The sequence below is a fragment of the Alosa alosa genome, chromosome 6, assembly GCF_017589495.1.
Source record: "Alosa alosa isolate M-15738 ecotype Scorff River chromosome 6, AALO_Geno_1.1, whole genome shotgun sequence".
In the NCBI taxonomy this organism is placed as follows: domain Eukaryota; kingdom Metazoa; phylum Chordata; class Actinopteri; order Clupeiformes; family Clupeidae; genus Alosa; species Alosa alosa.
This window is the reverse complement of record NC_063194.1, coordinates 20,442,574-20,464,774: the sequence shown is the minus strand read 5'-3', so window position 1 is coordinate 20,464,774 and position 22,201 is coordinate 20,442,574. Positions and strand designations below refer to the sequence as shown.

At 43.3% G+C, this 22,201-nt stretch overlaps 2 protein-coding genes across 2 annotated transcripts; both read right to left on the bottom strand.

Moving 5' to 3' along the window:
- Positions 1 to 1,171: 1,171 nt before the first annotated feature.
- Positions 1,172 to 2,567, bottom strand: LOC125296380 (ferritin, middle subunit). The gene is made up of 4 exons (XM_048246266.1): positions 2,282 to 2,567; positions 1,892 to 2,038; positions 1,653 to 1,778; positions 1,172 to 1,491 (listed from the first exon to the last, which is right to left on the bottom strand). Exons 1-4 carry the CDS (start codon positions 2,384 to 2,386, stop codon positions 1,339 to 1,341), a joined length of 531 nt encoding a protein of 176 aa, XP_048102223.1. The 5' UTR covers positions 2,387 to 2,567; the 3' UTR covers positions 1,172 to 1,338.
- A 2,479-nt stretch (positions 2,568 to 5,046) lies between these two features.
- Positions 5,047 to 22,165, bottom strand: aldh16a1 (aldehyde dehydrogenase 16 family, member A1). Its single transcript, XM_048246739.1, has 18 exons — positions 22,098 to 22,165; positions 21,787 to 21,878; positions 19,964 to 20,063; positions 19,396 to 19,522; positions 17,205 to 17,362; positions 16,932 to 17,009; positions 16,500 to 16,687; positions 15,526 to 15,684; positions 14,906 to 15,064; positions 14,636 to 14,792; positions 11,211 to 11,286; positions 10,330 to 10,435; positions 9,946 to 10,076; positions 8,398 to 8,565; positions 8,074 to 8,278; positions 7,795 to 7,980; positions 7,553 to 7,678; positions 5,047 to 6,134 (listed from the first exon to the last, which is right to left on the bottom strand). Exons 2-18 carry the CDS (start codon positions 21,871 to 21,873, stop codon positions 5,955 to 5,957), a joined length of 2,391 nt encoding a protein of 796 aa, XP_048102696.1. The 5' UTR covers positions 21,874 to 21,878; positions 22,098 to 22,165; the 3' UTR covers positions 5,047 to 5,954.
- Positions 22,166 to 22,201: the final 36 nt, after the last annotated feature.

Genomic DNA, 22,201 nt, shown 5'->3' with positions numbered 1-22,201 from the left:
ACTGGAAATATTTGCATATGAAGATATTGCCTGGTATATAAAACAAATGTTAGATGGCTTTTTTAAGACAATTGCAGGTTGATAATAAGTTACTGTCTTTTGGGGACAGGACAGCAGAAATTAACAAACTTATGAGCCTTTTGAAATTGTATAAGAAACCAAAGACTTTCACGTGTCCTGAAAATTCTAGTACCCTACTCTTTCAAAGACTACATGCTAATGAATAACTGAAGGCATTGAACTATTCCGCATTTCAAAATAACTTCAGTAACTTCTCAATCTTCCCCTTATCCATAGTCAATTTACAACCAATTAAAAAAAATGTGAAAGGTTAATGGGTTCAGTAGCTGATAAAACACCCTGTCCTTATGTGCCCCTGAAGAAACTTGATTAGCTGGTGTGTCAGTTCGAGCCACCGTCTTCCACTTATGGAGCCTGAGGTTGTTGAGGATACTGAACTAACTCTAGGAGAATTTTGCAGAGTTGCATGCAAAGTGTAATGGATTATTACTTTTAATTTAAAGCAAAACATCCTATTCTGTTTTTGAGGCCAAAGTTCTGTGCTTTATGTGCACCCTAGTGGATTTGTCTACTGGATAGGATCTTTCTGGCAAGATTGAAATGTGCTAGATGTGTTTTAGATATGGTGCCCATGGTTACAAACAGTCTCCCTTCACACACTCATTCTTTCATCATGCATATCTGATAGTTATTCATGTTATTTTAATTGATGTTTCTTTTATTACCCCTTCTCTCAACTTAAAAAGGTTAATAGCAATTAGGAATAGGATGAACAAACATGGCCCGCACACATCTGCATACTAAAATTCTCCATGTCACTCCCTACCATTATAATAGATAATCTTCTCTTAGCGTCACCGTAAAACATGGTACAGAGAATAATTTTAAAGTCTGCAGGTTTTATTTGACTCAGTCTTAGTCAGTTCAGGTCTAGGTAACTTATGTTACTCATTCTACTCAAAGCAAGTAGGCCTATGCCATGCAAGGACTGGAGAGTCTGAACATAATTTTTAAAATTGTGCCCAAAGCTAAACACATGCAGACAAACATGCAAGACTAGGGAAGAGAAAATAAGTGAACCATTGGTCAAACCATGGGTTAAGGAGGAAAACACAACCCAAAAGACAAATGAAAAATGCATACACAGGAATCTGCTCAAAATGTTTATTTTTTCATCAGATTGAAACCTGCGGTTTAAAATTATTTTGTAAAACAGTCATCATCCTGCATCAGCATTGGGAGTGGTTGCCATATTGGTAATGGCAGATTAATAATCATCCCAGCAGAGACTGCCACATTACAGATCAAGCATCTCATTTAGCTGCTACCCAGAGTATGCTTGTCAAACAGATACTCTGCCATTTTATTGTTGGCAGCATCCATTTTGGTGAGGTTGGTGACGTGGTCGCCCAGCTTCTTGATGGCCTCCACCTGCTCACCCAGGTAATGTGACTCCAGGAAGTCGCAAAGCTAATGGGTGGATAGAAAATGAATCCAGTAAGTATGGGCAAGTCCTGGCATGCTATACTAAGAATACTGTATACAACATTCAACAATGATGACAATGATGAAGATATCATGCAGATTATGTGCACAATAGTCAAGGAGATTGGACAGTAACTTTAACTTACATGTGGATCCACTTTCTCAGAGGCGATCTTGTGCAGGTCCAGGAGGGCCTGGTTGACATTCTTCTCCAATTGCAGAGCGCAAGCCATAGCCTCTAGTCCACTGCCCCACTCATCTCGCTCTGGCTTCTGTAGTGGTCAAAGAGTAAACATGAAGGAAATTAACCCCTTGAATAAACAAACATAGTTAACAGAGAACATATTAATCAAACATCACTGCACATTTTGAGGTAAACACTGACCTTCACATCCTGGAGAAAGATGCGCCCGCCCCTTTTGTTCTGGAAGGCCATCAACTTATGCGCATGCTCGCGCTCCTCATCGCTGTTCTCTTTGAAGAAGTGAGAAAATCCAGGAAGTGCGACGTCGTCACGGGCAAAATAAAATGCCTGAACATTCAAAGGGAAAATGGCAGTTAATAATACAGGCAAAATGTTATGAGATATAAACAATTCAACAAATAGTCAGCTATGCATCCGTTCCCAATTAGTAAATTAAGCACGCACATGGTTTGTTTACGGCGCAACCATTAGATAACGCCATACCAGGACCAGTCTACTTCCAACATTGCGACATGAATAATTCAGTAAAAATATTTACAACAAACGGGACGTTAGATATTTTAGACTTACCATCGAGGTGTAGGTGTATGAAGCAAACAGCTCCATATTGAGCATGCGGTTGATGGCTGCCTCGCAGTCACGGTGGTAGTTCTGGCGAATCTGAGAAGTCTCCATTTCGGCAATTTTGTCCTCGTTTTACTATCAAAATGATCAGTAGAAAAATATAATTTATTATTCAAATGTAGGTTAAATACAGCAAGGAATGCGGCGAAATCTCGGACGAAGGAAAGAAGTTCCGTTCAAGCACTGTTGAAGCAAGAATCTTCTTTGGCGTCTTCTCCAAAACGATGAACTGGCAGTTGCGCTCCTGCTTATTTATTGTTCCAAATAAGCTGCGTCACTAGAAACGACGGCATCAGAATGAGCCAATCAAGAACAGCCTCACTCGTGAACTAAGAAATGGCTATAAAGCGCAACTGTGCAAAACTGCTGACGTGACATGATGAATCTGCAATTTAAGACCTTTAACAGATATATTTTATTGAATTAAGAAGACAACGTTTTATTATGAGAATCCTATGAATAGGTTTAGTGGGGTAGCCTACTACATTTACCATAACTGCACGTTGTTTACTTTTTCTAGAAGTATTTAGCCTATGTAGGCTACCCAGATAGCAAGGTGGCATTGATATGATGTTGATTTTCCATCCACATCATCATTTTGGTTGAGATTGAAATCTCAATGGTAAATAGACATTGAATCAGCATTAGGGGAGCGCGGGGCACAAAGTAACACTTTTTGGTTATGGCTAAATAATTCTAAAATCATTTGAGTTTCACTAGTTATACTTTTTAACAAGCAACATACATATCTCTGTTACACATATGCACTGGAAGTTTGTTTGTAGGAGCTACTGTTCTTTTACAATTCCACCGAGTGCGATAGGTGAAATGTTACAACCTGCCCCATATGCGGGGTTCAAAAGGCTGTTTTTAATTAAATTAATTCAATAAATGTATCTGAATGTGTATGATAGAATAGGATCTGACTATTTATGATACATAAGTCATGAACTAACAACAGACGTGTGTCGAAAATTGACTTTGTTTTCTATACGGAGAAATAACATAAGAAATATGCGCCAATGGAAGCAAAGAGTCTAACCAAGGTCAATCCTGCCAAGAAAAGCCCTCAAACCTGAAAACACATGAGGCAAAATGCAAAACATCACAAAAACTAACTAAACTAACACTAGTTGTAACAGCGCGTTACAATTTAATTAAAAGAAAAAACATTGTTTTAGGTATTTAAGTTAAAGTTTCTCTCTTTTTTCACTCACTAAGATACAGATTACATTAATATACAGATACAAAAATAAAATTCAACAAAAAATATTGCTTAGGCTTTTAATCACAGTTTAGAATTTGTTGCCAGTGGATGACAATCTGTTTGTTCTAAGCAATGTCTTTTGATTTTGTTTTGGATGCAAACACACTGTAACCACATACATACAGATGTTTCTTTGTTCAAATCACAAATATTGGGAATCTCTGGATCAAATATTGGGAATTATCTGGATCGGATGTGTGTGTGTGTGTGTGTGTGTGTTTGTGTGTGACTACAAAGGCCTGAGTCAGGGTGTGGCCAAAGTCTACAGAACAGGCCATGTAGCAGTCATATAAATAATGTAGTTTGCTTCTTATGCCAGCACACTATACATACATTTACAAGGAAACCAAGGAACAACTGTGAGCTACATTTGGCAGATCCAAGAAATGTTCTTTATTGTCACAGAGACAGGTCTATACGTGTTTCATTTGAAAATATGAAGGATTCTTCCATATACATTTTCAAAAATATGCCAGTTAGTTCTATCCTTCAACCCATCAGGTTTTATAGCATATTATTAGAATATAATCCAAACATTTCAGCTGAGTCCATTTAATTTTTGCCAGCGTCCCAATATCCCAGTTTCCATGTTAGCTCTAAATTGTTAAGGCAGTGTGTTGAACTGTATGAGGTACACTGTTTTGGGAACATTGTTTTAGGTATTTAAGTTAAGGTTTCTCTATTTTTTCACTCACTAAGATACATATTACATTAATATACAGATACAAAAATAAAATTCAACAAAAATATTGCTTAGGCTTTTAATCACAGTTAAGAATTTGTTGCCAGTGGGTGACAATCTGTTTGTTCTAAGCAATGTCTTTTGATTTTGTTTTGGATGCAAACACACTGTAACCACATACATGCAGATGTTTCTTTGTTCAAATCACAAATATTGGGAAAACTGTCTTAGCACATTAGTGGTAGATTAATAGTAGGCTAATTAGTAAGAGCACATTAACTTGTGCCATCTAGTTAGCACTTTAACCCCATTATAGTGAAATGATGATAATGCAGTGCCTCTAAGCTAACCTTTGTGCACAGCAGTATTAAGGCAGGAAGGTTTTTTTCCCCTCACCAGTTCCTGTTTGTCACAGGGAGCCTTGTATAATTCTTTAAGTGACTGCATTTTGTTAGCCAAATTACTGAGTGATCTTTCAGACTTTTTGAATGAAGGTCATAACAGTGTTGACTCATATTAGGTCTGAAGTTGCTGTGTCACTGTGACTAAGCACTCTTGCGCTCCCGAGTCATTTCCTTATCTGGATTGGATGTGTGTGTGTGTGTTTGTGTGTGACTACAGAGGCCTGAGTCAGGGTGTGGCCAAAGTCTACAGAACAGGTCATGTAGCAGTCATATAAATAATGTAGTTTGCTTTCCACAGAGTTCTTATGCCAGCACACTATACATACATTTACAAGGAAACCAAGGAACAACTGTGAGCTACATTTGGCAGATCCAAGAAATGTTCTTTATTTTCACATCAGAGACAGGTCTATACGTGTTTCATTTGAAAATATGAAGGATTCTTCCAGATACATTTTCAAAAATATGCCAGTTAGTTCTATCCTTCAACTCATCAGGTTTTATATGTATCATATTATTAGAATATAATCCAAACATTTCAGCTGAGTCCATTTAATTTTTGGCAGCGTCCCAATATCCCAGTTTCCATGTTAGCTCTAAATTGTTAAGGCAGTGTGTTGAACTGTATGAGGTACACTGTTTTGGGAACATTATGAGGAACTGTATTGGGAACATTGTTGGAAACATTATGAGGAACTGTATTGGGAACATTAAGTTATGTACGGGTAATGGCACTGCAGAGTTAGAGGTAGCATTTTTGTAAAAAGCTTCCTCTGAGCCCTTAGCCTAACATTCGCCTTATCTTTTCACTGGTTTTCAGTTGTTTTCCAAATTAATGATATAGCAAATTATGACCCAGTTCACATCTACTGACAGAGACTCTGATTGTGAGAACACATATAAACCACCAAGGGGAAATATGTTTTCCTTTACAAGGATGTTCCAAAATGCGTTTTAAGACCAAAAGTCACATGCTTTTAACGTGTTTGACACCCTTTGTTCCTCATTTCTTACAGCCACAGTTGTCCATGTGACTACACAAAAACAGAAGTGTATGAAGTGCTTGATCCTGATTCCCATCTGAAAAAATCAAATGTCCAAATGTCTGTTTCACATGTAGCTCAGTGTATTACGCAATCTCTGCCCCTGCCATAACCTAAAATAATCCCCCCGTGCCCTCCTTCCTGAAAAAAGGAACATTAATTTAACTCCTCTTTAATCTCAGCACTCCCTACTGAGTGCATCACTGCATACTTCAACTCTTCTTTAGGCAGTCGGGATCCACACGCTCTTCCAGACGACGGCCTGTCTCCACATGTCCTCCATGAGCGAGGGCTGAGGGAGAGTCCAGGGGGCTCCATCACCGGGCTTCCCCTCGTCTCCCTCACAGTGAAGCCACAGGCGCTTCAAAGGGCTAGAGCAGGTATGTTGCAGGAACTGACATCCCTAGAGAGAGAGAGAGAGAGAGAGAGAGAGAGAGAGAGAGAGAGAGAGAGAGAGAGAAAGAAAGAAAGAGAAAGAGGATCAGTTTAAGTCTATAAAAGATACATACCCTATGCTAGAACACAAAAGCAGGATTATGGTTGTTTTTCTGACAGGTTTGAAAGCCTGGCAGTCAAACCAATAAATAGCGCAAGGGAGGGGCAAGAGTAGAGCAAGGAGTTAATGTTGCTTGGACACTGTAAGGTCTAGCTGCTGTGGTCTCATCAAATCCTCAATGAATTTTGGCTTTACTTTGCATGTTTGTGCAAGTCAAGATGTGTCAGGGAAAATGTATCTAAAACATATTATTACAGCATAGCTGCAAAAGTATTTTCTGAGGTTTATTCCAGTTGCAGGCAGAGTGTCAGATATGGTTTCACATGACTTTTATGGTCTCGTTGTCAACCTATTAATCGGGACATGCCTTCTGTCGCTCATGTATGCATTTTGCAAGATAATGGCTAACATGGGTGTACTTTGCTCCCACCAGATAGGACACAAGACATTGCAAAAGCAGAGAGGGCAATAACAGGAAACTAAACAACACATCGAGTTAAAGGGGTGGTTCAGGATTTTGGACATAGGACCTCATTTCCAAGTTAGCAAGTGTGATATTTATCAGTGGAGACCGTTTTCAACATGTTTCATCCAGTCCTTCTAGTTTTAGAGTTTGCAGGTGCTAGGCTAGCGCAAGTCATCAGTATGTGTTAGCCTGCTACTAAAAACAGTCTTACCCACTCCAAAGTATCACCAGAGGCAAATAAATTATAACGCCAGACAATCGATACAAAAGTCTGTGTTGATAGAATAGTGTTAGAAATAAAACTACCCTTGCATCGCATTGCAATAGTTATACTTTGTTCTGAAGTTGGTAGTAGGCATATAAGCAACGGCAGCGGCACACTGATATGACCTAGGCTACTACTAGGTATCCCGATTGGAGTGCGCTTCTCTGTTTCCTTTTTGGCGCAGTACTATTAACCGGAGCAAGTATATCTCCGCCGCTGCTAAGAAACTAGTCCCTCAAAATGTAATGCGATCATTGCAATCAATGCGAAATGCAAGGATAGAATAATGTCAAAAATTAAAGAAATAAAACTATCAACACAGACATTTACATCGATAGTGTACCGTTATAATTTATTTGCCTCGGGTGTACTGTGGAGTGGGTAAGACTGTTTTTAGTGGCAGGTTAACACGTATGATGACAAACACGGATTAAACGTGTTGAAAACTGTCTCCACTGATAAATATCACACTTGCTAACTTGGAAATGAGGTCCTACTGTACGTCCAAAATCCTGAACCACCCCTTTAATGTGTTGTGCAATGCAATGATTCAACTGAAAACTGAAATCACACAGGTATATTACAGAGACTTACTTCCTTACTGCCCCAGTACCATATGGCCTGGATCACACTGTGATTGGCTATTGCCTGTGTCAACTGATCTCTGCTTCCTGTGATTACACTAACAACGCCTCCCGGGAGATCAGAACTCTGAAGTGTCTAAAAGAAAGTCACAGGGAAAAACACCCTCAAACATTCATATGCACACATACTAACACATGTCCGTAAACATATAATGCATATTTTGCATACAGCGTGCATCACACAAAACACACCTGAATAAACTCCAGTGCGGGTAGTGGGTATTTCTCACTGGGCACCATCACAACAGCGTTGCCCATGGCAAGTGCTGCCCCCAGCAGTGAAACCAAAGGCAAGAGGGGCCTAGAGTCAGGAAGCACCACACCAATCACTCCAACTGGCTCAGACATGGACAAAGCAGAGCCTGACTGAGGGAGAAACTAAAACAAAAAAGGGCATTTGATTGAGAATGGATATAAACTTGACAAAACGTCTGTTGAATTTGTAAGAACAACAAGAAAATGGTGGCTTACAGGCACTCCGCATAAATCTTTGTCACAGCGGGCTGCCCACTCGTAGAGCCTTGAAATGCTGAGGTCCACTTCCTGAGTGGCCTCCTCTGAAGAGAGGCCGGTTTGGGTTTGAATCGATGTGGCCAGTGGCTGCCTCTTCTGGGCAAGGAGGCCAGCTAGAGAGTACAGGGACTGAGCACGTGCAGAAGGACTCTTCTTCATCCAGCTGCAGAGAGTAGAGCAGCATGATGAGTTTCAAATAGAGTACATACACCTGCCCCTTAAAACATCACACACACACACACACACACACACACACACACAGGGCACATGATCTGGGCTCACCCTGGCTGTGCTTTAATGGCTGCCTCCACAGCGTTCCTGACGTCCTTGCGTCCTGCATCAGGGCATTGGGCCAGCACAGCTCCCTCTGGTGACAGGACAGACCTACTGCAGCCGGAGTCAGCTTTGCATGCACGACCCGCGACAAAGTGGGAGTAGGAGCGAGGGATGCTGCAAATGCAGAAATAGAGAGGGACCATGAGACAGACAAAAAGAAGGAAGAAAGAAAGAGTGAAAGAAAAAGGTTACTGTTTTACTCGAGGGGACAAGGGGATACCATCCCCTTGATCATGGCCGGATTATAATGACCACGGATCCTGAGCACAAAATCAGAATGGGCTCCCCACTTCCACCACGCACGCACACACGCACGCACGCACGCACGCACGCAGGCAAAAAGCCAACAAGCTCACTCTTGCGAAGGAGACACAGTGTTTACAGCGCATAAACCCTCAATCTAACAGGCTACAGATACGTATGTTTTGGTGTTGTTTTTTTTTTCTCATGGATTAGCCTACCATTTTGAAAAAGATGGCCTTTAGCCTAATGGATGGAATTGTAGACTACACAAAATCGGGGATTTCTCCTCGAGGAAATTTTTTGCATTCTGGCAGCTAATTGGACGTTTTTCACGCAATTTTGGACAAACGTTAAGCTGAGGACAGGCAAGTTGCCCGTCTGGCTCATCCAAACCACACACTGCATGACTTGGACATCACAATAAATGAGGATACCCATAAATAAATCTGCACTGATAAGATGTTTAATTGACAGAGATCAATTTCGTTTGTGTAGGCTATCATCTATAATAGTCTTTCTAAGCAGCCCATCAGTGGTTCTCAAAGCTGCTGTAATCTAATGGTTGTGCTTTAGGATTAGAGTCTGGCCGTGAGCACTCTCAGGTCCCGTCTTACCTGCTGATCCAGTAATATATTCACCTTTAGCTTCGTCTCTGGTCAAAACGTGTGTCATATTCATAGCATGTAAGCCTTGTCTGCACTATTGCAATCTATACCTGGCATTAACAAACACGAATGCGCTCGCTCTATGCGTCAAGCCACTAAATTGTGTGTGCTTACTGCGCTACACTCAAAAGTTTAGACAGAAGTAGATTTCATGTTTGTAGGTTGTTGAAGTGTGGACTAACTGCTCAATTGTGTTCAAGAAACCGCTACGTTAGCTAAAATGACATCTCCACACGACGAGTAGCCTAGCCTGGACATTATGAACTGTTTCGACGTGATGGCTTTGACACTGACAACACGGTCAGTGAGTGAAGGTGAGCTGACACGGTCAGTGAGCTGATTTAGCATAATATTTTGATCGAACGGGTTGCACTAATCTGCATATGATTAGGGAAGTGCGGACTGCCTTTGTAACGTGATCGAACATAATATTTTGACTGTGCCCAGGGCCCCTTACTGGTCCTGTGCCCCTGGGCAAGTGCCCAGTTGCCCTAATGGTTAATCCGGCCCTGCCCTTAATACACAAGTTGATGTTTAAAACACACACACACACACACACACACACACTCTTTGCTTGAACACACACCTGGAAGGGTCGAATCCCTCGGGGACGGAAACATTGGCTGCAGCTGCCCCAAAGCCAGCGTAGTCCAGAGCACAGGGAGAGGAGCGGGGCAGAGGAGAGGAGTGAGAGAGCCGCAGGAACTGGTACAGGCCCTGCAGCAGACACAGCAGCTCCACAGGTTAAAGGTGTGGACTTTTTAACATTCTAACAGAAGATTCCGTTCCGCAACAATTCAAGGTTCTAAAATTCTATGTTGAATTCAGTGAACCCAGTCTTTAGAACGTTCATTTACCAACATTACGTATACCTCGACAATTTTCAACTGTAGGAAATGCTGCAGACCTGAAATCACATGGGAGTGTGGAAAGGGCACACAGAGGCCAGTATCAGAGGAGTGGTGCATACCTCCCTTCCTCCGTCTGTGCAGTTGCCACTGTGCTTCCTTCCTGAGAGCGAGAGCGAGGGGTCAGAGACGGCCAGGGAGTTGACCCACACGGTGCCCACAGCCAGGCTGAGGACAGAGACGGACAGACAACACTCAGAGCTCTTCTCATAACGCCGTACATTACAGTTAGTTTCACACTTGGGAATACATACCAGTAAACAAATACTGTAAGTTTGTCTACATAGTACATTTGAAACACAGAGCAAATTCAGTGTGCTTGATATGAAACGAAATAAGATATAAACATTTGAACAGACAGGTCGATACAAACAAAAAGCTGGGCGGCTGGAGTCATACACCTGTAGCCTATACAATGAAGGGAGTTTAACCAACTCCTTTTAAACACAGGGTTATGTAGGAAAGTAGGGGTTGACAAAAACTGATAGCATAAATTGGTGTTAAACTGTACTGTGATTTAGATGTTGGTTAGTCAACACAGTATTGGAGTTTGTGCGCATTCGCAGAATGAGATGTAAATTGTTAACCTATTGCATGCCATTTTGAATTATAATTAATACCTGCTCAGACTACTTATGGGGACATGTAAAGCAACAGTCAATAGGCCTTTATCACGGCAGCCCACGGGCAGCTGAAGCAGGGCTGTTCACTTTCCTGTTGGCAGGCAAACCACAGGTGTTCCTAAAAACATTAACAAGGCCTCTGGTTGAAGTAACTGTGGCCGAATCTGACACTTAATTAGAAACACCTGTGCTCACACAGGAACAGGGCTGTTCACTTCCTACTTCGGCTGCCGTGATAAAGGCCTATTGTACCAATCACCCTCGGGAATCGTAAGATCAAAGAGGTGTGTTTGGAAACGGAAAAACAAATCTGAGTGTACCTCTTGGTGGTCTCTAGGGCCAAAGTCAGATCTTCTGTCCAGATGGAGGCTGCCTGACCGTGAGGGCTATGGTTCCCTGGGAGAAGACATTTATAATCAGACAACACTGCCACTGAGCTATTCGGCCATTAATTACATTTACTGTATATCTCATACAACTTGCCTCTTTTTAAACACTCAACGGGCTCTAACCACAATGGGGTTCATAAGTATTGAAGGCTTCTCTAACCATGATGAACATCTTAAAAGACAGAGAGGGTGTGCCACTGATTGAAGAACTACAGTATTCTGAGAGTACATGTAAGTTGGTGCAAAGCCATTTTCATTTAGAAGTGTGTATGTGTTCTAATCCGTAACAGGTATTTGGCATTGTTTTACTGTGTATGCACCATTACACTCAAGCTGTCTCCATTATGTGCCCCCTCCCAAAAAAAAATATATTTGATATAATTTTGTTTTAAAATATTAATTGCTTAAAAATACTGCTAATTTGATGCTGTTTAACAAATGTATAAATAGTGCACTGTCACTTTAAGAACAATTCACGTTTAGTTCTCAATGATCTTTTGCCAGCTCCACTTAAATATAGCCTATTGCTGTGCCCTCTCACAGTTCATAAATGGTCAGTAGTGGGAACTACTGTTGCCTTCATGATTTCCTTTTAAAAGTTTTCTTATAAGAAGAAGATATCAATTTTCAACAATAACAAGCCAGTTGGAACCTGCTGCTCTCTCTCCCTCTCGTGCACGCTTAGACGCGTTCCCAATTCAATGGAGTAGCATAACGTTCAAGTTAGATCTAGATAAAGAGAATCATCTCTATGTAACATGATGTTTTGACATTGACATTGTAAATGTTCTCAAGTCAAGTCAAGTCTTTCCAGAGGGCAGGAGGCTGAACAGTTCGTGTGCAGGGTGGGTTGTGTCCTTGACAATCATTAGTGCTTTGCGGGTGAGGCAGGTGGTGTAAATGTCCTGCAGGGAGGGTAGTGATGCTCCAATGATCCTCTTAGCTGTGTTAATGCGCTGGAGGGTCTTCCTGTTCTGATCTGTGCAGCTTCCGCCCCACACTGTGATGCAGCTGGACACGATGCTCTCGATGGTCCCTCTGTAGAATGTGGTCATGACGGGAGGCGTGGCACTTGCCTTCTTCAATTTGCGCAAGTAGTAGAGGCGCTGCTGGGTTTTCTTCGCCAATGATGCTGTGTTGGTGGTCCAGGAGAGGTCGTCGCTGATGTGCACCCCCAGGAATTTTGTGCTGCTCACTCTCTCCACAGCATCTCCATCGATGGACAGTGGTGGCAGTTGTTTTCAGGCCTCTCTGAAAGTTGACAACAATCTCCTTGGTCTTGTTGACATTCAGCAGGAGGTTGTTGTCTTTGCACCATTTAGCCAGCAGGTCTACTTCTTCTCTGTAAGTGAGCCTCATCGCCCTTAGTGATGAGGCCCACCAGTGTTGTGTCGCAAACTTCACCAGATGGTTGTACAGTCATGTGTTAGCAGTGTGAAGAGCTGGGGGCTGAGCACACACCCTTGCGGGGCCCCCGTGCTCAGGGTTAGAGTGCTTGAGGTGTTGTTCCCGACATGTACTGCTTGTGGTCTCTGCAACAGGAAGTCCAGCAGCCAGTTGCAGAGGGAGGTGCTGAATCCTAGCTTGTCCAGTTTGCTGATGAGTTGTTGTGGTATTATGGTATTGAATGCTGAACTGAAGTCTATGAACAGCATTCTCACATATGAATCTTTATTGTCCAAGTGGGTGAGGGGCTGGATGGAGGGCAGAGCAGATTGCATCCTCCGCGGGATCGTTTGGCTCGGTATGCAAACTGGAAGGGGTCCAGGGTGGGGTAGGGTGGCTTTGATGTGTGACATGACTAGCCGCTCTAGGCACTTCATGATTATGGGCGGAGTGCTACAGGACGGTAGTCATTGAAGCATGATGGTGATGATTTCTTTGGCACGGGTATGATGGTGGCAGCTTTGAAAAGTGATGGGATGACTGCTGTTGAAAATGTCTGTAAAAAACATCCTTCAGCTCTTCTGCACAGTCCTTCAACACTCGGCCTGGTATGCTGTCTGGGCCTGCTGCTTTGCGCGGGTTAATGGTGGCTAGTGTCCTGTTCACGCTGGCAGAGGACAGGTACAGGGGTTGGTCGTGGGGGGAGGTGGGTTTTCTGTGGGTGAGTGTCATTTTGTGCTTCAAAACGGGAAAAAACTGTTCAGGTCATTGAGCAGAGAGGTGTTGTTCTCACAGCCCGCGGGCGCAGGCTTGTAGTCAGTGATGGCCTGTATGCCCTGCCACAGGCTCCCTGCGTCTCTGCTGTCTTTGAAGTGTGTTGTTATTTTGTCTGTGTAATCCTTTTTGCCTTCCTGATGCCCTGGGACAGGTTAGCCCTCGCTGTTCTTAGGCCAGCTACATCTCCAGCTCTGAAGGTTTTGTCTTTGGCCCTCAGCAGTCTGTGGACTTTGTCAGCCATGGCTTTGGTTGGCCCGAGTGGTGATGTGTTTTATTTCTGTAACATCATCGATGCATTTGGTGATGTAGGAGGTCACAGTGTTGTGTATTCCTCAATGTCAATGTGGTTGTTGTGGGTGGCAGCTGTTTTGAAAATATCCCAGTCTGTTGTTTCAAAGCAGTCCTGAAGTTGTTAGATCTGTCGTCCGCCACACTCTCACCTCCTTCAGAACTGGTTTGGTGACTTTTGCTCTTTGTCTGTATCGGGGCAGCAGCAGGATGCTAATGTGGTCTGACTGTCCGATGTGGGGGAGGGGTTTGGCTTTGTAGGCTTCTTTCTGTGGGGTGTAAAAAAGGTCCAGGGTGTTTTGTCCTCTTGTTGGGAAGTTTACATGTTGGTGAAATTTTGGTAGTACAGTTTTGAGATTGGCGTGATTGAAATCTTCAGCGATGATTGTGAAGTTCTCTAAGAAGAGTGAAAAGCAGTTTGCAGTAAAGCTAACCACAACGTTGTCTCTTGCAGGAAAATAATAGCAAGCAGGCTGATAACCTAATTGAGTGCTCAGCGGGCCGAATTAAAGTGCTTAGCGGGCCAGATCCGACCATAGTTTGCCCACCCCTGCTTTAGACCAACCAATCCTGCAGACAGCAAAGACTAGACTTTATGTCACCCTGGAAGATGGAGTTGGTGTGGAGGTGTTTCTGTAGGTTAGAATATGACCGTATTGAACTGAGAATGTGACCGTGAACCCTCAAAATCTCAAAATGTGTGTGAAGAAGGTGTATGGAGTGAACCTTATGGGGACTGCAGAAACTACCGATCAGACCTGCCTGGTCAAGATGGAGTATTGATGAAAGCACTCTTTACAGAGTGTGTGTGTGTGTGTGTGTGTGTGTGTGTGTGTGTGTGTGTGTGTGTGTGTGTGTGTGTGTATGTAAAGCCATTTTAATGTGTGAGGGTTATGATAAATTACCCAGAGTAACTCCCTCTCCAGGACTCCGGAACGTTAGAAGGGGCAGTACAGGACCGGGCGCAGGGCAGACCACTGCCTGGCAAGACGGGGCGACCCCAGACAGCAGGGTCGGGGGGTAGAGGGCACCAGACGGAGGTGGAGAACATGGCTGGATGATCTGAAATGCAGGCATGCAAAATAGAACAGATTTGCATGTACGATTACCACATTTACCAAAGATTTGCATCAACAGTATGGTTACATATAAAGTGAGGCTGGATGTGGACTCACTGTCGCCCCCTGTCCCACAGCCTCCTGCACTGCAGCGTCCACCAGAGCTCTGTGTGCCTCAGACTGCAGAGCGATACTCTTCATCCCGGCCAGGCGCAGCTTCAGGCGAGCCACCACACTCTCCTGCACTGACTCCTGCACGTACAGCACCCACTGGTACTAGGACACACAAAACACAACAGCTAACACAACAGCTTACACAACAGTGACACCATGTGGCTGGATGTAGAGCTGCAATTTTTTCCCAGTAAACCCTGGATTTAGGAGGACACGCAAAACACTCTGAAAAAAAAACTTCCCTAGGAAATACTTAACTAATGGAGTCACTGAACAGAATGAGAATATTAGATCTATGCATCATACATACTCCTGAGGGACTGTTGGTTCCCATGTTCAAGAACAATGTTCAATAGAACTGTGTAAATGTAACCCCACATAAGACTTTCCTCATTCCCTGATTCCTTAATTAGTTTATTAGTTGAGTTGGGGTGGATGTATGGGAAGGGAAATCAGAGGCCCTCTACTTAGTGTGGTCCACAGTAAGTAGACCGAACAAACTCCTGTTCTGACTGAGGTGCTCTGATATGGACACGGGTGTTTAATGTATTTCAAATGATTACCTCTCTCCTCTTTTTAAAGACTGTTTCCATGACGCCATCCACAGCACTGTCAATGTCTGCAGACTCAAAGATAATGTATGGACACACAGAGTCAAGAGGAAGAGACAGAGAAACGGGTACGCCCCAACCTGCCGTCTGTCTACACAGTGTCTCTCCATCCTGAGAGAGAGAGAGAGAGAGAGAGAGAGAGAGAGAGAGAGAGAGAGAGAGAGAGAGAGAGAGAGAGAGAGAGAGAGAGAGAGAGAGAGAGAGAGAGAGAGAGAGAGAGAGAGAGAGAGAGAGAGAGAGAGAGAGAGAGAGAGAGAGAGAGAGAGAGAGAGAGAGAGAGAGAAGGGGTTAACCCAGAGACTTTCTAATGAGGAGACCCAGCACTCAAAAAATCCTCCATAGAAATGCATGGGGTTAGTTTGTAATGCCAATATAGCAGTTTTCTACATGTATCCCGGCCCTTCCGCGTCAAAAAAGTCGACATGTGACATTGTGCCAATCATGTGGTGTGTTGTGATGCATCGTGCCAATCATGTGTTGTGATCTCGCCGCTGAAGCAAGGTTGGTGTTTGAAGCCTTGCGCACGCGCATTTCTGCTGAAATAGATGCCCAGATGCCCGATATACGTAGCCTGGGTTTCCCCATGCTGCCTTACGCACGCGATTTTATTCACGCTGCTAGGCAGCCTGGATTCCATGGACCCGATTTTCACCTCAACGAAGGAACCAATCACAGAACGGAGGGGGGGACAGCAAGACGATGACGACACACCGAAGCGGTTATGAGCTACGTACAGACGCATTTGATAGACATTCACGGCTCTGGGCATTCGTAAACCACGTCTCAAATATGAGAAAATAAATGTGTAGTTCCCAGACCCCATCTCAATGAGATGAGGTCTGGCGTTAGCCAGGCTATGCCTGATAAGTGCCCATCAGATATGTGCTAAATGTACCACACTCCCCCACCACTCCACAGAGACTCACCTGTTTGTTGCCAGTGTATGTCACATATGCTACGTTGGGATTCTGAGCTACTTTGGCACCTAGAGACACATCACTTCCTGTAATCACATTCAGGACTCCAACAGGAAGTCCAGCCTCTCCAAACAGCTGAGCCAATAGGAGAGAGGAAGGGGCCGTTGACATCCCAGGGACCACCACAACAGTGTTACCTGGCACACAAAAGTACAGCTATATGTAAGTCTCCCCACTCCTACATCACATTTTTCTTACTTTAATAATCACTGCAATGGAAATGATTCATATAGGATTACTTATTACAGTTGTTTATGCACATATAAAATCTCAGAGCCATCAAAATGTCTCCACAGTTGCCTAATCTGAGTGAATATGTGTGTGTGTGTGTGAGTAAGTGAATGTGTGTGTGTATGTGTGTAAAACTGCAGGCAGACTCACCCACAGCTAAAGCTGGTAAGACTTTGAGCCAGAGGGAATACAGTGAGGAGTCATCAGATCCAACCACTGCCACCACACCTAACAAAACAGAGATAAACATGTGAACACCAGTAACATACACACACACGCTAAATAACATATACAGTACCACACAATACAAAGTCAAAACATACAGACACAGAGAATTGTCACAAATCAGGACCGCACACACATGCAGCCCTCACACATGCAGCCCTCACACATGCAGCCCTCACACAGCTGAGGGGCTCCCACCTCTGGGCGTCCAGTCGGGGATGAGGGTGTCCCGGAGCTGAGCCCAGCTAGCATAGTACTGGGCCAGTCGCACCAGCGCTGCAGGGGAGCAGGGAGACTGGGAGAGCTCACAAAGCTCAGACATACACTGGCTGTGCCTCTGAACCGCACTCGCCAACCTGAGAGAGAGAGAGAGAGAGAGAGAGGTGACACAACTGTGAGAAGCAGGGAACCAATAGTGTGTAGGTAGGTAACAGTTCTAGTTTAATGCCAGCATCTATGCATTTATCAAATGATTTAAATACGATTCTTTAAATCTACATTTGATAGAAATTCCAGAACTTTATGTGGTGGCACCTTATTCAAAACATTTTCCAGAGTAAAATCGCTGTGTTATGGCTCTTAAAGCAGAAAAACTAATGGCACCCTTACATCAGAACAGTACCCCCCATCTGTAGATATGATTTCCTTGCAGACCCATAAACTATTAGCCTGGCGGGCCATCCTATATCATTAAAATGTATAGTCTGGAATCGAACCATTCACCTCGCTTAATCCAAGGGGCGGGCAGAGAATTGTCTTTCAAACTGCCTAGGCATGCAATAGGCTAGCACTACGACCATATCCGTATCCGGTCGGCAAAACGGCAAATACATCCTTCTTCGAAAGGAATGACTTAAGTGCATTGTGTTGCTCAGCTTTCAAAGAAAAGCACAAGTCCAACTCCTCCAAAGTTGACGCCAATGCCGATTCAAACAACCGCTCTTCGTTCGCCATAGCCACCTTCCTTGTTGTTCACCATCGCAGGACTGTCGTTATCCTGTTAAGCCCGCCTTAAGACTCTCTAATAAAATAGAGCGCTGTGATTGGATGGCGTCAGCCAATAGAAATCCCTATGGTTTGATACTAGACGTACAGGCTGAGCAAATTAATTTGCCGCCGCTAGGGTGCGTCTAGATTTCTAGGCTAATAAACTATGCTTCTATAGTCCAATCGAGATCTAATAAGCACTCTGCATAGAAGCAAAAGGACAGTGCACTCTGCTCCCCATATCCTAGACTTTTACAATATCCAAAGCTTAGAAACATTTCTTAAACATGTAATGTGTGAAATAATGCTTGTTATGACATTTAAGGTAAATCCAAGAATTGTGTCCTCCTTTGTATCCTTTGAGGGCTTCTCCATCCAGGTAGAGCACAGCGTCAGGATGTAAAGACCACAGCAGGCAAAAATGTGCACACAGTTTTTTTTTTTTTTTTTTTTTGGGGGTCAGATTATGTTCCGAGGACACGTTTTCTATTGTGTATCAACAACACTTTAACAGTTTATGTGATGTGTTAATCACAAAATTGCTTGCGAGACTCTGTGGCTGTGCAGTGTGCACCGCTTCCTTATTTGGGTTTTGGGTTGCCAGGTTTTATGACAAAAAGGTTTAAATTGAAAGTAAGTGATTGTGAGTGTGTGTGTAGGGTGTATTTCATACACAATCTGGCAACCTGAGAAATGTCAGACTAACAGAAAAAATGAACGGATCAGTGATTTTCAAATTAAGTTTGATGGTCATGCTGCAAATTACGGGAGTTTTCCGGGAGAAATAACAAATCGGGAGGGTGCCGGGAGATGACCTTGAAATACGGGAGAAACCCAGGAAAAACAGGAGTGTTGGCACTGATATGAACTACACATTTCTGCCAATTATCACTTTTAAGGGGGAAATCCATGCCATTTCTGAAACATCATCCAAATCTTGCCCAACATCCATTTTTATGGGTTTGTTTATTAGCCATAATTGTGGATTTAATTTAATCATCTCTGCTCACACAGAGCTGTGGTTTTCCTCCAGAGCTGTGGTTTTCCTCCACATTTTCATATCACTCGACTGACCCACAGCCAAAGCCCTCTGGCAAAAGTAAAAGTATGATCTTGCAAAAAACATCCCATAGTAAACCTTGACAAGCCGACTGAATGGATCGGACCCTTTCAACCTCCCATCTATGTAAAGTAGGAGCCAAAATACTCTGTTGGACTTGTGGCAGCTGCAGCCAGATACATTCCTCAAGTAGGATCTCATGCACCACTGACACAAGTCGCAACTCATGGCAAACAAATCGCCCCATTTGTCGCCAATTAGCAAGGGGCATGCTATTGTGTGTGTGTGTGTGTATGTGTGTGTAAATAAGTGCTTACTCAGAAGTGGTGTTTTTTGGGTTACCTCAGCAAAGGTTGAGCCCTCTGGTGGCAGCTGAGTTCACTCCACCCCTTGGCACCCTTAGCTGCACTGGAGAGACAGGCACTCACATCCTCCTCCACTGCACACATCATGCTGCACACGGTCTTGCCTGAAGATACAAGGAGAGCAGGGGGAGAGAGAGAGAGAGAGGAGAGAGGGGAGAGAGAGTGAGTTTGTGGGGGGTACACTGCTCTTAATGCCAGTACTATGAAACAAGAGCCTCTTTGTTAAAGTCCTTCAAATCTGTGCTGATTCAATAGGAAATGTCAGTGGAGTTCCTGAGCTCCTATCTTGTCATTTACAAATATCCCAAATCGCTGATCAATTTACTTTAGCCTTCTAATCTTAAGGTGTTGTGCAATGTATGTAAAACAAAAGTAAAAGGCTAAAAGTAGAAGTCTGCCATCTGACATCACACCAGACCAGACTAGACTACCTCACAAACAAGGATGAGAAATCCATCTGGAGTCAGTCAGACAAAACAAGCAAACTGGAAACCAGAGATATGCTGGAGGGTTCTCCCTCAAGGTCATGTGATGGCATTTCTCACCTGTGGAGTCTGTTAGGCTGCGTGTCTGCCTGTCAGATGGCCGGGCGAACTTCCCCTCCACAAACAGGCTGAGGGAACCCCCCTGCTGCTCCAGCCAGGACTAAGAGACAAACAGAGGGAGGACTTTAAAGGGAAACTTGGCAGGATTTCCCCCTCTGCTGGAGAAATTGTGCATTATGCTATTTCAAACTGTGGGAAAAGGTAACGATAAAGCACATGGATTTGTTTACAAGCTAGCAAAACGGTTAGCATAAGTTTGGCAGACAATGGGGATGTTACAAGGTAAGAAACCCGATCCATCCAAGTTTCTTGTTTCCAAATGTCTATGGGTTTAACATCTTTTTGAAAGATCGTACCTGTCAAACTCTGTAGGTGACAAAGTGGAAAAAGCTGCTGGGCAGATTGGCCTACACACTTCTGCCATCTAGTTTCCACTGGATTTCATTTAACCATCCAAATTAAGTAGTATAGTCTATAGTATACTACTTAAACCAAGTTCCCCTTTAAAGGAGGAACTATTCCAGTCGTTTCACTGTATATTAATTGATGTTTAATACAAATCCCTCTAAAGACGGTTATCTCACAGTCAACCGCTCATTATCAGGGATACACCCAGTCGTGTAAAAGCTCTCTCTCTCTCTCTGTGACTATTAGAACCCTCCCTTCAGTGTGAAAACAACTTTAATCTGTTGTTGAGAAAGTGAAAAAAAAACCCTCAATGCAGTGAGGTCCAACAGTGGTGGACTCAAACATAACTAGATGTACTGCATAGTGGTACAAAATATGACTGCCACTCAGTCCTGTACATCCTCTTAGCAAAAATAAATTACGCTTGTCAATTTGTCTCCATCACCTACTCCATCTCTTACTCTAACAACTTTTGTGTATGCTTGTATATGCCTGCCTGTGTGTGTGTGTGAGTGTGCCTTTGTGTGTGCCTTTGTGTGTGTGTGTCTGTGCGTGTGGATGTATGTGTGAGTGTGTGTGTGTTTGTGTGTGCGTGCCTGGGTGTGTGTATTTATGTGTGTGTTTGTGTGTGTGTGTGTGCGTGTCTGTGCGTATGGATGTGCATGTGTGTGTGTCTGTGCGTGTGGATGTGAGTGAGTATGCTTATGTATGTGTGTGTGTGCGTGTGTTCATATGTGTGTGTGTGTGTGTGTTTGTTAGAGACAGTGTGTGTGAGACAGTCCTGCCTTTTTCTGTAATTTTTCCGTAAAAGTCTAGTTGTGCTACATGCCCACCAAGTTTCATGTGTCCCGGTGTTTCGGTGTCCCAGGAAATGTTGACCAAAAATTCAGGAAGTTGATGACAAAAAATAATAATAAGTGCACTTGTATGGGAATTCACAACCTTTTCATGCCAGAATTTACAAAAAGGTTTTCAGATCAGGGTCTATTGGCACTCCAGACACTTGTTACCACCTCCCTGGGTTAACCAATGATCAAGTATCTCCACACAACCTGTCACAACAGTGAACTTTAAGCTCGATCCTTTGGCCTGGTAGACTACATTTCACAGAAAGTCGAGACTGGCCCAGTCCAATCGTGCAGCTGTGTTATAGCTATGTCACACATAACGCAAACCACTGAACATCGCTACAGACTCACATGTCTAGCATGTGAGTTCACTCTGATATGCTAATTACATTCTCGTGCGCATACTGTACGTAAACTACCATTAAGTTAACGTTATATAGTAGCCTACTGAAAATTGCTTTTTGACAGGGTAAACCCCCAAAGTTAACGTTATCGGTCATGTAAATCTATGTAATGATTCCGTTATCAGCAGCAGCCAATGTGTTGACATTCTGTCATAAACTTTACCTGGGCAGTGGAGAAGCTCGAACTGGATGGTCCGTAATCCATTGTTTGAAAAATCTCGAAGACCGTTTTATTGGTGCTACCAGCCATAACACCTGTCGAGTTGATCCGTCAAAGTTACAGAATAAAAAATAGGCTTACTTTAGACAAACATGTCTGACACATTGTGATATGCACTACAAAATCTGAATAGCAGGTGACCGTCATATTAGTCGACTCAGTTAAACTGCACCAGACGAAGTGCATACTTTATTCACGAATTCATCTATTTGCAGTATTACTGAAGTTGTATAGGTATTACAGAAAATACAGACCTTTCCAATAAATACTGACGGTGCTGCAGATCCCAAAGCGTGTACCCAATAGGTAGGTACGAAGCAGAGAACGTCTTGCGATTTCCTGATACAGTAATTTCTCC

Coding starts and splice junctions, on each gene's coding strand:
- aldh16a1 (XM_048246739.1), bottom strand. CDS start 21,873: ATGGCTGGTAGCACCAATAAAACGGTCTTCGAGATTTTTCAAACAATG. Junction 10,436..11,210: donor GCCCTAGAGACCACCAAGAG/GTACACTCAGAT, acceptor CTCTGTCCTCAG/CCTGGCTGTGGGCACCGTGT. Junction 8,566..9,945: donor GAGGGATTCGACCCTTCCAG/GTGTGTGTTCAA, acceptor CTGCATTTGCAG/CATCCCTCGCTCCTACTCCC.
- LOC125296380 (XM_048246266.1), bottom strand. CDS start 2,386: ATGGAGACTTCTCAGATTCGCCAGAACTACCACCGTGACTGCGAGGCA. Junction 2,039..2,281: donor CATACACCTACACCTCGATG/GTAAGTCTAAAA, acceptor TTGAATGTTCAG/GCATTTTATTTTGCCCGTGA. Junction 1,779..1,891: donor TCTTTCTCCAGGATGTGAAG/GTCAGTGTTTAC, acceptor TGACCACTACAG/AAGCCAGAGCGAGATGAGTG.